The sequence below is a fragment of the Vulpes vulpes genome, chromosome 10 (assembly GCF_048418805.1).
Source record: "Vulpes vulpes isolate BD-2025 chromosome 10, VulVul3, whole genome shotgun sequence".
NCBI classification, from domain to species: Eukaryota; Metazoa; Chordata; class Mammalia; order Carnivora; family Canidae; genus Vulpes; species Vulpes vulpes.
Genome location: NC_132789.1, coordinates 48,160,327 through 48,174,234, shown reverse-complemented (window position 1 = coordinate 48,174,234; position 13,908 = coordinate 48,160,327). Strand labels below are relative to the sequence as shown.

At 36.6% G+C, this 13,908-nt stretch overlaps 1 protein-coding gene across 5 annotated transcripts in view; it reads right to left on the bottom strand.

Annotated features, from left to right (window-relative positions):
- Positions 1-13,908, bottom strand: part of FAF1 (Fas associated factor 1) — a 461,294-nt gene that overhangs the window by 384,964 nt on the left and 62,422 nt on the right. For all 5 annotated transcript variants that reach the window (XM_025991860.2, XM_025991862.2, XM_025991861.2 and 2 more), the window contains exon 2: positions 8,972-9,040. In XM_025991860.2, the coding sequence (XP_025847645.2) occupies positions 8,972-9,040 (69 nt within the window). The remainder of the gene's footprint in view (positions 1-8,971; positions 9,041-13,908) is intronic.

Sequence of the window (13,908 nt, the reverse complement as noted above, 5' to 3'; positions counted from 1 at the left end):
CTCCATATAGAAATCATGTGCATATCATCTATACAATACTTTAATGAAAATATAGCACAATGGATTAGGAAGATGGTGGCACAGTAAGAAGACCCTAGGCCCATCTTGTCCCACAAATACAACTAAGTAACTATGAAATCACCCAAAATACACCAGAAATCGACCGAAGATTAGGAGAACAAACTCTACAACTAAAGGAAGAAAAGAGGCTACACTAAAGAAAATACAAAGTGCAGAGATGTAGGTTGGAAGACAAACAGATCTTGGCTGCTGCAGTGCAAAGAAGGGCAAAAGATCAGACTAGCACACAGGAGAGCGTAAGGGAAAATGAAAAAGCCATTGTAATTGGCTTGGAAAGCGACAAAGCCCAAATTTCGGGAATTCTTACAACCAGCAGGGCTTAAAGCCTGGAGTTTTTAAGGTGTTGACCTTTGCTTTGATCTGGGAGAGCTCAAAGGACACCATGGGCTGCTCTTGAATATAAAGCAGGACAAAAAATAAAAAATAAAAAAATAAAGCAGGACAAACAGCCCATGGACATACAGTGTGGAAACGGCGTTCTGAAGAGCACTTGAGGCACATGATAAACCAATAATCTGCTCATCTCAAAGGGGGCAGCATTCACAGAGAGACTCCCCAGCCCTGAAACAAAGGAACGGGCACATGTCATTTCCTTTCCCCATCCCCTCAGCATGAACACGGGCCACCTGCAGGAACCAGCACAGTGCTGACACTCACTACCTAACTTACTTAAACCAAGCCCTGCTTCACATATTCCAGAAGAACCACCATTCCCTATCACACTTGCCTCAGTCCCCAGGGGGCTGGCCCCTCCCCAAGAAAACCCACCCAAACTGCTGCCAACACCATAACTCCAGACCCAGGAGTTTTGCAAGGCCTTGGTTCCAGTGTTGGCAATGACAGGTCTCCTTTCACAAGCAGACCAGAGTACACCTAGTTAAAACATGCCATATTCAGGCCACAGGCCAAACACTGCCCATACCAGGCAAAGAGAGCCTCTGTAGACAACTGACCTGAAGGATAAAATGGTCAGGACAAAAGGGCAGAGCACACACAGCACCCATGTAGACAATCCCAGAGGCACTAGGCCCTGGGCAACAAGACAGACTACATTGTAGGGCACTAGAGGCCTTCTCCATAAAGCCATTACCCTCAAGGACAGGAGATATTGATGACTTTCCTAAAACATAGAAACAGGCACAGAAACTTACACAAATGAGAAGGCAGAGGAATTTGTCCTAAATGAAAGAAGAGGACAAGGCCACAGCTGGAGATCTAAGAGAAACAGATATAAGTACATGAGTAACGGAGAATTTAAAGCTATAATCATAAGGATGCTCACTGGACTTGAGAAAAAAGTGGCAGACAATTGAAGTCAGTGAGACAGTTAACACAAAGATAAAGAATACCATAGCAGAGATAAAGGGCTCAATAAATGAAATGAGAAACACAACTGATGGAATGAACAAGAAGCCAGAAGAAGCAGAAGAATGAATTAATGACCTAGAAGACAGAGTAATGGAAAGTAATTAAGCTGAACAAAAGAGTTAAATTTCAGGTCAAGGTATATCCTAAAGTCTAGCCTTATTCAGAATTTATTGCATATAAGGGAAGATTATTTCATTCAGAAGAGACTGGTTATTGAAGCAGTGCTGCTAACATCCATTCCCTTTCATACCACCGTTTTCATCCCGTTTGTTCCCCTTCTCCAATTCTTTGGAAACTTGTGATTGAGGGGATCTTGTTACTTATTTGTTTTGATTCTCTTCTTGTATGCAGTGGGCACTGGAGTAGAGATTTCTGAAAAAAAACAGTTTATTTTACCCCACCTTGCCTTTTGTGTTTGATTATAAAAAATGATTATAAAAAACAAGAATATACTTAGGGAATCCAAAAACTCCATCCAATGTAATAATGTTCAGATTTAAAAAGTCCAGAAGAAAAGAGAAAAGAAGGAGGCAGAGAATTTATTTGAAGAAAAAAACAGCTGAAAACTTTCCCAATCTGGAGAAGGAAACAGATATCCAGATCCAGGAGGCACAGAATCCCCACCAAAATCAACAAAAGCAGACCCACAAGACATATTGTAATTAAACTGGCAAAATATACTGATAAAGAAAATAGTAAATGCAACAAAAGAAAACTGTTACATACAATGGAAACTCCATAAATTGTCAGTGAATTTTTCAGCAGAAAATTTCCATATCAGAAAGGAGCAGCATGACATAGTTAAAATGCTGAAGGGAAAAACCTGCAACCAATAATACTCTATAGAGCAAGGCTATCAATCACAATAGAAAGAGATAAAGGGGCAGCCTGGGTGGCTCAGCGGTTTAGCGCTGCCTTCAGCCTAGGTTGTGATCCTGGAGACCTGGGATCCGGTCCCATGCCGGGCTCCCTGCATGGAGTCTGCTTTCTCCCTCTGCCTGTGTCTCTGCCTCTTTCTGTGTGTCTCTCATGAATAAATAAATATGATGAAAGAGAGAAAGAGAGAAAGAGAGAGAGAGAAAGAAAGAAAAGAAAAGAAAAGAAAAGAAAAGAAAAGAAAAGAAAAGAAAAGAAAAGAAAAGAAAAGAAAAAAAAGAAAAAAGAAAAGAAAAGAAAAGAAAAGAAAAGAAAAGAAAAGAAAAGAAAAGAAGAGAAAGAGGTCTCCCAAATGAAAACTAAAGGAGTTCATAACCACTAAACTGCCCTTCAAGAAATAATAAAGGGAACCCTGAGTGGAAAGACAAAAACTGACAGCATGAGGGTAGTAAACACAAAAGCTGTAATAATGAATATTTCTGTAAAAAGCCAGTCAAGGAATTCATAAAAGGATGAATATCTGATACCACATATCTGAACATGGGGAAGAAAGGAGTAAAGAATGGGTTCAAACTTCAACGACCTTCAACTTAATACAGACTGCTATCTGCACAGGTTGTTATATACAAACCTAATGGTAACCACAAATAAAAAACTATCAGTCTGCAAAGAATAAAGAGAAAGAAATCTATATATATCAGAAAACCAGCAAACCATAAAATAAAGACAAGCAAGGATCAGAGAAAATCTTCAGACAACCAAAATACAAGTAATAAAAAGGCAATAATGTCTATCAATAATTACTTTGAATAAATGGACTAAACACTCCAATCAAAAGACACAGGATGACAGAATGGATAAAACAAAGAAGACCCATCTATAGAATGCCTACAAGAGATTCATTTCTGATCAAAAGATCAGACTTAAAGTTAGAAGATGGAGAAACATGCAAATGGCCATCAAAAGAAAGCCAGAGTAGCAATACTTGTATCAGACAAAACAGACTTTAAAACAAAGACTGTGACAAGAGACAAAGAATACTATATAATAATAAAGAAAACAATCCAACAAGAAGATATTTTTTATGCATCCAACATGGGAGTACCCACATACACAAAACAGTTAATAACAAACATAAAGGAACTAATCAGTAGTAATATAATAACAACAGGGGACTTTAAACCCCAATTACATCAATGGACATATCATCTAAACAAAATACCAACAAAGAAACAGCAGCTCTTAACAACACTGGACCTGAGGGACTTAACAGTGACATTCAGAACATTCCCTCCTAAAACAACAGGATACATATTCTTCCAAGTGAGCATTCTTCAGACTAGATCACATTTAAGGCCACAAAACAAGCCCCAACAAACTTTAAAAGGTTGAAGTCATACCATGCATCTTTTCTGATCACAACACTATGAAACTAGAAGTCAACAAGAAAAAATCTGGAAAGACCACAAGTACAGGGAGGTTAAATAACATGCTACTAAACAAGATGAAATTAAAAAGAACATGGAAACATATGAAAATAAAACACAATGACTCAGGGATCCCTGGGTGGCGCAGCGGTATGGCGCCTGCCTTTGGCCCAGGGCGCGATCCTGGAGACCCGGGATTGAATCCCACGTCGGGCTCCCGGTACATGGAGCCTGCTTCTCCCTCTGCCTGTGTCTCTGCCCCTCTCTCTCTCTGTGTGTGTGACTATCATAAATAAATAAAAATTTAAAAATAAATAAATAAATAAAACACAATGACTCAAAACCTTTGGGATCAAGCAAAGGTGCTTCTAAGAGGAAAGTTGACAGCAATACAGGCCTACCTCAAGAAGCAAGAAAAAAACTCAAATAACCAATCTAACCCTACACCAAAAGAACCTAGGAAAAGAGCAACAAAGAAAACCTAAAGCAAGCAGATATAAACAAATAATAAAGATTAAAGCAGAAATAGATGAAGTAGAAACTAAATAAACAATAAAACAGATCAATGACCAGAAGCTGTTTCTTCAAAAAAAATTAATACAATGGATAAACCTCTACCCAGACATATTAAGAAAAAAAGAAAAAGGATCCAAATAAATAAAATCACAAATGAGAGATAATAACAACAAACACCACAGGAATACAAACAATTATAAGAGAATATTATGAAATACTACATATCAAGAAATTGGACAACCAAGAAGAAATGGATAAATTCTTAAACATATAACCTACCAAAACGGAAATAAGAAGAAATAAAAATTTAAACAGACCAATTACCAGCAATGAAATTGATTCAGTAATCATAAAACTCCCAACAAACAAAATTCCAGGACCAGATGGCTTCACAGGTGAATTCTACCAAACATTTCCTTATTTATTTATGCTAAATAAACATAAACATTTATTTTTAGAATTATTTTATTTAAATTTTAGTTAGCATATAATGCAATATTGGTTTCAGGAGAATTCAGTGATTCATCACCTACACACAACACCCAGTACTCATCACAAGTGCCCTCTTCGATACCCATCATGCATCTAATCCATCCCCTTACCCATCTTCCTCCATCAACCCTCAGTTTGTTCTCTATTGTTAAGAGTTCCTATGGTTTTTCTCTCTCTCTCCTTTTTTTTTTCCCTTCCCATATGTTCATCTGTTTTCTTTCTTAAATTCCACGTGAGTGAGATCATATGGTATTTACCTTTCTCTGACTGACTTACTTCACTTAGCATAATACATTCTAGCTCTATCCACATCATTGCAAACAGCAAGATTTCAATTTTGATGACAGAGTAATATTCCATTGTTTATATACATAAACATATCATATTTTACTTATCCATTCATCAGTCAGTGGACATTTGGGCTCTCTCCATAGTTTGGCTATTGTTGATAATGTTACAATAAAGATTAGGGTGCATGTACCCCTTCAAATATAGGTATTTGGGTAAATACCTAGTAATGTAATGGCTGGATCATAGGGTAGCTCTATTTTTAACTTTTGAGGAACCTCCACACTGTTTTCCAGAATGGCTGCACCAGTTTGAATTCCCATCAACAGTGCAAGAGGGTTCCCCTTTCTCCACACCCTCACCAACACCTGTTGTTTCTTGTGTTGTTCATTGTTCATCTGACATATATGAGTGGTGTCTCATCATGGTTTTGATTTGTATTTCCCTGACAATGAGTGGTGTTAGGAATCTTTTCATGGGTGTACTAGCCATCTGGATGCCTTCTTTGGCAAAGAATACAATTCGTTTTTAATTAATTGATTGATTGATTGATTGATTGGGGGGGGGAGAGAGAGAGAGAGAGAGAGAGAGAGAGAGAGAGAGAGAGAGAGAGAGAGAGAGAGAAAGCATAAGCAGGGAAAGCAGCAACCAGAGGGAGAGGGAGTAGCAGGTTCCCCTCAGAGCAGAGAGACCAATGCGAAGCTCAATCTCAGGATTCTAGGATCATGACCTGAGCTGAACGCAGACATTTAACCGACTAAGCCACCCAGGTGCCCAAGTTTGAAAAGTTCTTTACAAATTTCAGATACTAACCCTTTATCACATATGTCATTTGCAAATATCTTCTCCCAGTCCATAGGTTGCCTTTTAGTTTTGGTGACTGTTTCCTTCACTGTGCGGAAGCTTTTTATATTGCTGCAGTCCCAACAGTTTATTTTTGCCCCTCTGAAGAACAGTATAGAAGTTCCTTAAAAAGTTAAAATCGGGGCAGCCCAGGTAGCTCAGCGGTTTAGCGCCACCTTCGGCACAGGGCGTGATCCTGGAGACCCGGGATTGAGTCCTACGTCAGGCTCCCTGCATGGAGCCTGCTTCTCCCTCTGCCTGTGTCTCTGCCTCTCTCTCTGTGTCCCTCATGAATAAATAAATAAAATCTTTAAAAAAAAAAAAAAAGTTAAAATAGAACTACTCTATCATCCAGCAGTGGTACTACTAAGTATTTACCCAGAGAATACAAAACCCTAATTCAAAGGGATACAAACACCCCCAATGTTTATAGCAGCATTATTGACAATAGCCAAATCATGGAGGCAGCCCAACTGTCCATGATTGAGGAATGGATAGAGAGCAGTAGTATTTACATACAATGGAATATTATTCGGCCATAAAAAAAGAATGAAATCTTGCCATTTACAACTACATGAATGGAGCTAGAGAGTAAATGCTAAGTGAGAAAAAGTCAAAAAAAGACAGACAGACAGACAGTCAGAAAAAGACAAATACCATATGATTTAACTCATGTGTAATTTAAGAAACAAAACAAAGGACCAATGGGGGGGGAAAGGAGAGACACATACGCAAACCAAGAAACAAACTCTTACAATAAAGAAAAAACTAATGGTCACTCAGCGGGGAGGTAGGCAGAGGGGATGGATGAAATAGGTGATAGGGATTAAGGAGTGTACTTATCATGATGATCAGCAGATGATTAACATAAAAACTTTAAAATATATATATATAAAAAAATATTTTTTGAATAGATTACAGCAAGGTGAAAACATGGATTTGGAGTTAGGCCATAAAAACAGAAATTTTGACAAGTGGCCAAACATGCCCCATATGAAAAATAAAATAAGGAAGTTCTGGTTTAGTGAAATAGGCCATTTCAAAAATGTATATATTTGATAAGATTTAAATTAGTACAAACATCCTGAAAGGCAATTTAACTATAAATACCCAAAACCTAAATAATATATACATACATACATACACACATACACACACACACACACACACACAATTTGATACAGAAATACACTTATGAACTGAATTTATTCAATATCTTCTAGGAAAATAATAGGTTAAGTATACAAGGATGAAGGTCTAAGAATATTCCTACAGCAATGTGGATAACAGCAAAATACTGCAAAAATCCTAAATGTCTAACAGCATAGCACTGATTGGTAAAATTATTATGCTACAACCACTTCTTGGAATACCATGCAAACATTATGAACATTATAAAGAATGACTAGTCAATTTAATTTGACATTCATGATAGGTTGTTAATTAAAAACTGCAGGTGACAAAATGGTAGAACTACCTCATCTGTATGAAAAAAAATTTTTTAACTTTAATCACACAATAATAGACTAGAAAAATGTTCATTACTTGTACAGACAAAAAATAAAGCTGTTTTAGGGATCCCTGGGTGGCGCAGCGGTTCGGCACCTGCCTTTGGCCCAGGGCGCGATCCTGGAGGCCCGGGATCGAATCCCATATCGGGCTCCCGGTGCATGGAGCCTGCTTCTCCCTCCGCCTGTGTCTCTGCCTCTCTCTCTCTCTGTGACTATCATAAATAAATAAAAAAAATTTAAAAATAAATAAATAAATAAATAAATAAAGCTGTTTTATATTTCGAGTAAAAAAGTTAATAGCAGTAAATCTATACAAAACACATAGACAATGGAGAGTTGATTATATAAGTCCATGTATGCATGGACTTGAAGCTATCCACATTTTTTTTTTTTTGCTATCCACGTATCTAATCTCAGTTCTATTAGCACACATTTCAAGTTTTGACCTTTGAAAATTAACACTTCTTCAAATTGTAATTTAGATTTTTTTTAGCATTTCAAAGGCACTGAGGGACACCTGTGTCATCCCAACCCAATCAGTATTCTTCCTATACTGTTAAACAATTTATGTTTAGTTTGCCTTGCAATTTTAAGTAAATTACAATTCTGTGTGTTGGGCTGTGCAAGGACTTGATTTTGAGTTACTGCCTTCTCCCACGGAAAAAACTAAATCACTTCTATAATAAACTCTCTGAAGTAGATATTTTTAAATGTTTTAAAAAATATACAACAGAATGTCACTTCTTTAATGGCCTTAGAAAGGAGTGACATAAGTGAGAGCTCCAGAAGGTAAGGGGAAAACATGAAATAGAATTGTTTCTGACATAAGTGAGAGCCTCGGGAAGTGATAGGATTATTCTGACATTTAGACAAGTCTGCATTTTCTCTCCTACCAAGCATCTCCAGCAAAATATTATATGGGAAGAGGATCCTTAATACACAGTAACATAAGAATTATTTAAATTATCTAAAAATTCATAATAATTTAGTAATTTAATAGTGAACTTCAAGTTAAAGACATTTAGATTTTATTCACTCAGATTACAGTTACAAATCGGCTATGGTATGCTGAATCATCTATAAAGGAATATTAAAGACACTGAGGAATTAATGAAATTTGATTATTGGTCCAAAAAAAGAAAAAAATTCTTCAAATAACTCAGAGAAAAACAAATATTGTATGATCTCATTTATATGTGGAATCCAAAAGAAAATGGAATTCAGAGAAACAGATTAAATTGGTGGTTGCTAGGGATGGGGGAGAGTGAGTAAAGGCGGTTAAAGAATACAAACTTCCAGGTATAAAATGAGGACATTCTGGTGATCTAAAGTATAGCAAGTTAACAATACTACATTGTATACTTGAAAACTTCCAAAAGAGTAAATCTTAAAAGTTCTTATCACACACAAAAAAGTAACTATGTGAGATGATGGATGTGTTAACTCACCTTACTATGGTGATCATTTCGCAATATATATCAGATTATTATATTATACACCTTAAATTTACACAATGTTATACATATCTCAAAAATGCTGGGAAAAAGAAAAAAGACTAAAAGTACTCACCACTAAGTCCCAATTATTTTGCTCAAGCAATGTTATAGCTTCATCAATGTTTTCAATGCCAGTACATGCCTGGAAGCAAAGTAAGAATTTTAGATACAAGTTTGGGAAGGTTAATCTTAAAAAGGTAAATAGCATAATATGTCATTTAAGTTTTAAAAAGGTATATGAATAAAGCCACTAAATGCCTAACACTTCTGAACATTTTACAAATATGGTTTGAAAACTGTTAATTACAAAATAAATATACATTTCACTGAAATAAAAAACAATAAATCAAAGCAATAAAAGAAAGTATGTTTAAATGTTGAGCTTTGGAGCCCAGAATGATCTCAAGATCTCTAATTACCCAGAACAACTTTTATTAAAAAGTTTCTGATGGAGGGACTGCTGGGTGGCTCAGAGGTGGAGCATCTGCCTTTAGTTCAGAATGTGATCCCAGAGTCCTAGGATCAAATCCCTCATCGGGGTCCCCACAGGGAGCCTGCCTCTCCCACTGCCTGTATCTCTGCCTCTCTGTGTCTCTCATTAATAAAAAAATAAAATCTAAAAAAATAAAAAAAGGTTTCTAATGAGGTTCCACGCTGGGAATGGAGCCTACTTAAAAAAAAAAAAAACTTTCCCACAGACAACCATATAAAAAGAACTTCAATCCACACCTTTCACATTATACAAAGTTTAAGTCAAAATAAATAACAGATTTAAAGTAAAATCTAAAACTGTAAGACTTGTAGATCTGTGCTAATATGGTAATCAATAGACATACATGGCTAGTGAGCCCTTGAAATCTGTCTCAACTGACTTAAGATGTACTGTGTTAAATACACGAGGGTAGAACTTAGTATAAAAATTAAAGGTAGGGATCCCTGGGTGGCGCAGCGGTTTGGCGCCTGCCTTTGGCCCGGGGCGCGATCCTGGAGACCCGGGATCGAATCCCATGTCGGGCTCCCGGTGCATGGAGCCTGCTTCTCCCTCTGCCTATGTCTCTGCTTCTCTCTCTCTCACTGTGTGCCTATCATAAATAAATAAAATTAAAAAAAAAAAATTTAAAAAAAAAATTAAAGGTAAATATTATTAATTCTTTGTGGCTTCTAGCTCACTCAGTCAGTAGAGTATGCAATTCTCGATCTCAGGGTTATAAGTTTAAGCCCCATACTAGGATAGAGATTACTGAAAATATAATAATAATAATTCTCCTATTTAATGTATATTGAGATGACCAATTTGAAAATACTGGCTTAATTAAGCATTTTTACTTTTAACATGGATACTAGAAACTTTTTAATTACATTTTTGACTTTCATCTATTTTTAGTACTGAAAACACAGAAAGAAATCTTTGAGCTTTAGATACAACAACAAAAACAAAACCCAAAAGATTAATAAAATCAACTTCCTTAAAATTAAGTACTGCTCTTTGAAAAAAGGCAAGCTACAGACTGGGAGAAAATATCTGCAAAAACACATCTAACAAAGGACTGATAACCACAATATAAGAATAATTCTGAAAACTAATTAAAATAAATAATAGCGAAAGATTTCAACAGAAACTTCCCCAAAGAAGATACACAAATATATATGTGAAAAAATACTCAACAGCATTAGTCAACAGGAAAATGTAAAACACAGAGAGAAATGCCACTTCCATACATTACAGTGCTAAATTCCAAAAACTAACAATATCAAGTGACAGTAAAGATGCAGAAAAACAGGATCCCTGGATGGCTCAGTGGTTTAGTGCCTGCCTTCAGCCCAGGGCGTGATCCTGGAGAGACCCAGGATCAAGTCCCACAGGCTCCCTGCATGGAGCCTGCTTCTCCCTCTGCCTGTGTCTCTGCCTCTCTCTAAGTCTCTCATGCATAAATAAATAAAATCTTAAAAAAAAAAAAAGGATGCAGAAAACCAGAACTCTCATAGATTGACATATGTGTGATGTGTACATGTATCTCAAAATTAAATGGTCACTTTGTAAAACAGATTAGCAATTTCTTAGAAAGTTATGACAGTAATCCAACTTCCTAGGTATTTACCTATTCAAAAGAAATTAAAACTTACATTCACATGAAATTATAAATGAATGTCTACAACAGCTTTATTCATAATCATTGAAAACAGAAGACACCCCAAATGTGCTTCAGCTATACATTCATACAACAGATATAAACTACTCGGCAACAAAAATGAACAAATTACTGATAAAAAAAAATGTGGAGAAATCCTCAAATGCATCATGCTAAGTGAAAGCCAGGCTCAAAAGGACACATACTGTATAATTCCATTTACATGATATTTTAGAAAAGACAAAATTATAAGAAAACATATGAATTATCACCAGAGAGGCTTGGGGTAAGAATAAGAGTTGACTACAAGCACCAAGAGGAAAATTGGAGGAATTAAAGGAACAAAATTTGATTCCTGGACACCATAAAAATTCAACAAAGCAAACAAGTAAAACAATAAAAAATGCAATATCCTCATTTTAAGCCAAATGAAAAAACAAGGATAATCCAAAGACTCCAAAATACTAATGAAAGCAACTAAGAGCAGTTAAGATAGAGCAGAAGTTGTACAGGAGGAAGAGGAGAGAAAAACTATAGGGGGTACACAGCAAAACATCAGAAAGCACCAACAAAATACACTTCCTCAATGACATCACTCTTCCCCCCCCCCCCCTCAGAAAAACATGTAGGAGAGGTAGTTCTGAGAGCCTATTCCCCTCCACAGAGACACCAAAAACTGTCAGAATCAAATTTGTCAGAACTCTGGAAATTAGTCAAAGGTTTACATCAACCAAATAAATGCTGAAACATGAAAATGATGACTTCAGAACAGTGGAAAAGCTTCACAAGATTTTTATTTCCCTTTCCCACTCTCAGCTGTGTGGCAGTCTTGAATATACTAGTCCACATTCCAACAGTTAAACGAACCCTGGTCCCTGGTTTAGAGGGAGCAGAGCAGACTGTTCTCATAGAATTCGTATTTGTCTGCTGTAACCTGTGCAGGGCTACCTGAAGGACTAATTCAATGCTCTCTCCTTTGTTTTATCAACTTCAAAATCTCCTTCTACTGAAAAACAGCTAAGCAGAGGGCATTCTTCAGAAAAATTTAGTGCCACCTGGAACAAAATATTCCAGTTAAGGCAAACAGGCATGCCAAAAACCTGAAAGAAAAAATGGCAAGAGAGTTTCTTTGGGAAATTAGAACATTAAAAAACACTGGGAATTTAGAAAGCCATGCATGTCTAAGGCAAGAAATCTACTCAGAGAAGATCTGAGAAAACTACTGGCTCATCTCTAGGCTCAGCACAAACAGGAAGAAAAGACAGACTAGTAAACAGCCTGTTAGAGTGCTCCAACACAGGTCCAGTCTGCAAAGAAAGGATTTTCTTTCTTCTCTTCTTTTCTCTTTTCTTTCTATTTTCTTTTTTACTTCAGATATTCAAGGAAATCTCTCTCATACTACTGGTAGACCATAGCTAAAGAACAAAAGATTTCAGAGACTATTATGTACCAAGTGTCTATGTCCCACCCCCCAATCCCCTCCACACACACCAAAATTCCTATGTTGAACCCCTAATCCCCATTGTGATGGTACTGAGGGTGGGGTGCCTTTGGGAGATAATCAGGTTTAAATGAGATCATGAAGGTGGGGCTCTCATAATGGGAGAAGAGACACCAACGGGTGTTTTTTTTTCTCTTTCTCTCTGTGTCCCTCTCTTGCTCCCTGCCACGTGAGAACCAAGGGAGAAAGTGGCCATCTGTAAGTAAGGAGGAGAGTTCTCAACAGAAACCAATCAAGATGGCAGCATGATCTCAGACTTTCAGCCTTCAGAACTATGAGAAAATAAATCTGTTCTATGTTGTCATGGTAGCCCAAGCAGATTTAGTGACAACTCATCACCAAAAAAAATTGCAAAAAGTTTAGAAAAGTTGGTAAACAAGTAACAACCCACAGAAAGCAACAAAGACAAATCATAAGAAGAATCTGATTTCCAGAGTTATCACATTATAATATTTTAAATTTTATTTTAAATTTTTAAAAATTAAAATATTTAACTTTCTTTTAAAAAAGAATATTGTGATAGACTAAGAAGAAAGTATAACCCATTCAGAGGAGAAACTGACAGAAAATGTGAGGAAGAACAGACATCAGACTTACTACACAAGACTTTCAATCATCATCTTAAATATTCTCAAAGAGTTCAAAGATCCCACAAAGAGCTAATGGAAACCAAAAAGACGATGTCAACAAATAGAGACTATCAATAAAGAGATACAAATTACTTGAAAAGGAACCAAAGGGAAAAAATCTGGGGCTGAAAAGTACATTAACTGAAATGAAAATTAACTACAGGGTTTCAATAGCAACTCTGAGGAGGCAGAAGAAAGAGAACTTGAAGGTAGATCAAATGCAATTATCCAGTCTGGGGAGCACAAAGAAAAAAAAAATTTTTTTCACAAAGAAAAATTAATGAAGAAAATGAACAGAGCCAAAGATATGTGAGACCCCACCAAATGTACCAACATATACATAACAGGGAGATCCAGAGGAGAAGAAATAAAGGGGCAGAAAGAATATTTGAAGAAATAATAGCTAAAAACTAAATTTGGTAAAAGACAAGAAGCTACATATTCAAAACATTCAACAGATTCCCAAAAGGATAAATGCAAAGGCTTCCATACCAAAACACATTACAATCAAGCTACCAAAAGCCATAAAAAGGCACCTGGGTGGCTCAGTAGGTTAAGCATCTGCCTTTGGCTCAGGTCATGATCCCAGGGTACTGGGATCTAGACCCACATCTGGCTCCCTGCTTAGCAGGAAGCCTGCTTTTCCCTCTCCCTCTGCCCCTCTCCCCACTCTTGCTCGAGTGCTCTCTCTCTCTCTCTCAACTTTCTCAAAAATGAGTAAAATCTTTAAAAAAGGCTAGAAGCAATACCA